At 29.1% G+C, this 2,774-nt stretch overlaps 1 protein-coding gene across 10 annotated transcripts in view; it reads right to left on the bottom strand.

Annotated features, from left to right (window-relative positions):
• Positions 1-2,774, bottom strand: part of LOC117102622 (EVI5-like protein) — a 45,340-nt gene that overhangs the window by 11,037 nt on the left and 31,529 nt on the right. For all 10 annotated transcript variants that reach the window (XM_033243007.1, XM_033243017.1, XM_033243014.1 and 7 more), the window contains 2 exons: positions 1,580-1,729; positions 188-352 (listed from right to left, as the gene is read on the bottom strand). In XM_033243007.1, coding sequence (XP_033098898.1) covers positions 188-352; positions 1,580-1,729 — 315 coding nt within the window. The remainder of the gene's footprint in view (positions 1-187; positions 353-1,579; positions 1,730-2,774) is intronic.

Consider the following 2,774-nt stretch of genomic DNA (forward strand, 5'->3'; position numbering starts at 1 on the left):
GGTAAATACAGTGTTTGAATAAAGGAATTAATAAATACATTGTGTAGCATAGCTCTAAACGAATTCGTTGAGATATATATATATATATCACTACACTTTAAATAACAGAGAGATACTGAATGGAAATGTATTTAAGTATCAATATGATTGACATACCTGTGTTTAAATATCAATATGACTGACATACCTGTGTTTCAAGTTCTAGAACTCGTTGACGAGATTCCTTTAGGTCCGCAACAGCTTCTGCTTCTCTTAACCTCACGCCAATTAACTCATCTTGTAAACCGTTCACTGTCAATTTACTGTTGGGGTCCTTGCGTTTTGGTGTGGTTGTTGATCTTTGTAAGTGTTTCTTAAAGCAATAAGACGGAAGAAACGCTATTGTTATTGTCATAAATACCATCATGCTGTATGGTATTCTTCCATCTACATCAGGGAATGAATAAACTGCGATTTAACTACCTTTTGTTTACTTATTTAATACACTTTTACAATTACAGTGTGCCCTCCTATTTGAGACTGTAATTCTGAGACATTAATAATAATAATATTAATTTATATAGCGCAGAATTCTGTTCAAAGCGCTTTACATAAAAATTGATAAGATACAATATAAAACAGGCAGCATTACACAATCAAATTACAAAATTATTATATAAAAAAACTATAAAAATATACTTATAATTAATAAAATACTTATAATTAATAATTAATTATATTGTTAAAATAATTAAAATTGGAAAATTCAGTCAAAAATAAATATTATTAATTACCTAAAAACTATAATATACAATTCTAAATTATTACAATACAATACAGATCAATTAAAAGTTCAATATCTACAATATTGAAATAATCAATTAAAAGAAAAGATAATTAAAATATAATTACAATATTAAAATCATTGAAATTAATTACAAATTGTGCTGACCTTATAAATTACTATTATTTACAATTACATAAAATTTAAATAGTTAAATTCAATAACAATTATTATTCGAATACCAATAAAAATATCTCAAAATGTACAAAAATTCAATTCAGAAAATAAATATAAAATTACAACTATTTACAAGTTTCACAGGTCAATTTACTCCCTCTAATTCAAGACCTTTTTTTAAAGAACCAAATAACAATCGTCAATCTTTTAACACAAGGCTAACCCTCTAAATGTTGACCGAACCCTGAAACCACCCCAAATGATCAGGTCCCAAACTGGTCTAGAATTGGAGGGTGAACTGTAAAATTTAATAGGTTTGACATTTGAATCATCGAATATTTTGTTTACACTTCTACCATTTTTTTGTGTATGTCCACTATCATGAATTTAAACTGATTGATGCTTCTTTTTTTTAAATAATTTACATTTTAATCACGGTAATTCTTTCATTTAACAACATTTTGTTCTCAATATCTTCATTCAAATTAATATCGTCATTATCAACATTATAATCATCGTAATTAACTAAATTATCATGAAAAATAATTAATATAAGGATCAATGATAATAAAAACAACTCAATTACTACTGCGTAGATAAAATGCCATGTTCAACATTTTTCCTGTTCCATCGCATTACCTGCCAATGGTCCTCTAGTTCCGACACCTTCTGTTTTAATTCCTTGAGTGAGAGGTTAGCTTCAGCCTCCCTCAGTTTCACAGCTATTAATTCATCCTGCATCGAGTCAACCGAGATCCCTGCCTCCGCTCGCCTTATCTTTTTATTAGTCTATTCAAGAGGTAAAACACACAACACACAAAACAAATCAATTTAATATCTTACCATTGTAGAAGTTAACATGTTGATATTCTATATTAAACCTAGGACAACAGGAATGAGATAGTAAAGGTCTGTAATCGTCACACAGCTGATGAACATCCACAAATATTTTAGTCTCAAGAGGCAATAATTCAAATAAAATAGTTTTCTCTAGCAGCACAACCTGTGCTACTACATCTCTACATGATTCATCCACTACAACAAATTATGAATCCTGTATATTATGTATGTAAAATCGCTCATAAATTTCTAATTTCAAACAACTGGATCTAGATGCTCGGAGGGAGACTGCAGGTATGAAGCTCCTGTTTTATTCTCTAAAGACACAGTGTAATTATTATGAACAGCGTCTGCGAGAGCAAATAGTCGTAGAACATGACTAATAAATTTAATTATCATACAGTCGGTCAAGCGTGACTTATGCTTGGATGAGCATCAGTTCATCCAGAGGCTGTTAATGTTGATTGGAGGGAGTGTGTCTATCATGAAAATAAAAAACACACTCTTTCATTGTTCTCCCATTTTAATTTTTCATATTTTAGTTATACTTCTGACATTAATTAAATGTTTAAAGGCATCAAATTTATCAATTAAATATTAAAATATACATTTGGCTCTTACTCTAGAAAAAAAAAGTGTTTCTTGACCCCAAAAAAGCAGACATAAATTTTTTGGAACAGTCAACCTTTCTTTCTGTTCTTTATGAAATCTTTTTCAGAATATTGTTGTTTTATGTATTATCAAATGGTTTGGCAAAAAAAATAATGAGTTGAAGCTACTAACATGCAATTAACTGGGCAGTTTTCCATACCAATTTAAATTATCACAACAAAAGCATATAAAATATTTGTTAACTACAAAATTAAGGTTAAAGAAAATGAAAATCAGGAGGAAACAAAAATATTTAATAATTAGTACACTGTAGTGTATGTGTGTTTGTTTTATTTGGGGGCATGCTTTTTTACGTAGGCCTATGTATATGTGTAGGTTATTG

The sequence above is a fragment of the Anneissia japonica genome, unplaced genomic scaffold, assembly GCF_011630105.1.
Source record: "Anneissia japonica isolate Jap-2015-1 unplaced genomic scaffold, ASM1163010v1 scaffold1005_len2656397_cov198, whole genome shotgun sequence".
NCBI lineage: Eukaryota > Metazoa > Echinodermata > Crinoidea > Comatulida > Comatulidae > Anneissia > Anneissia japonica.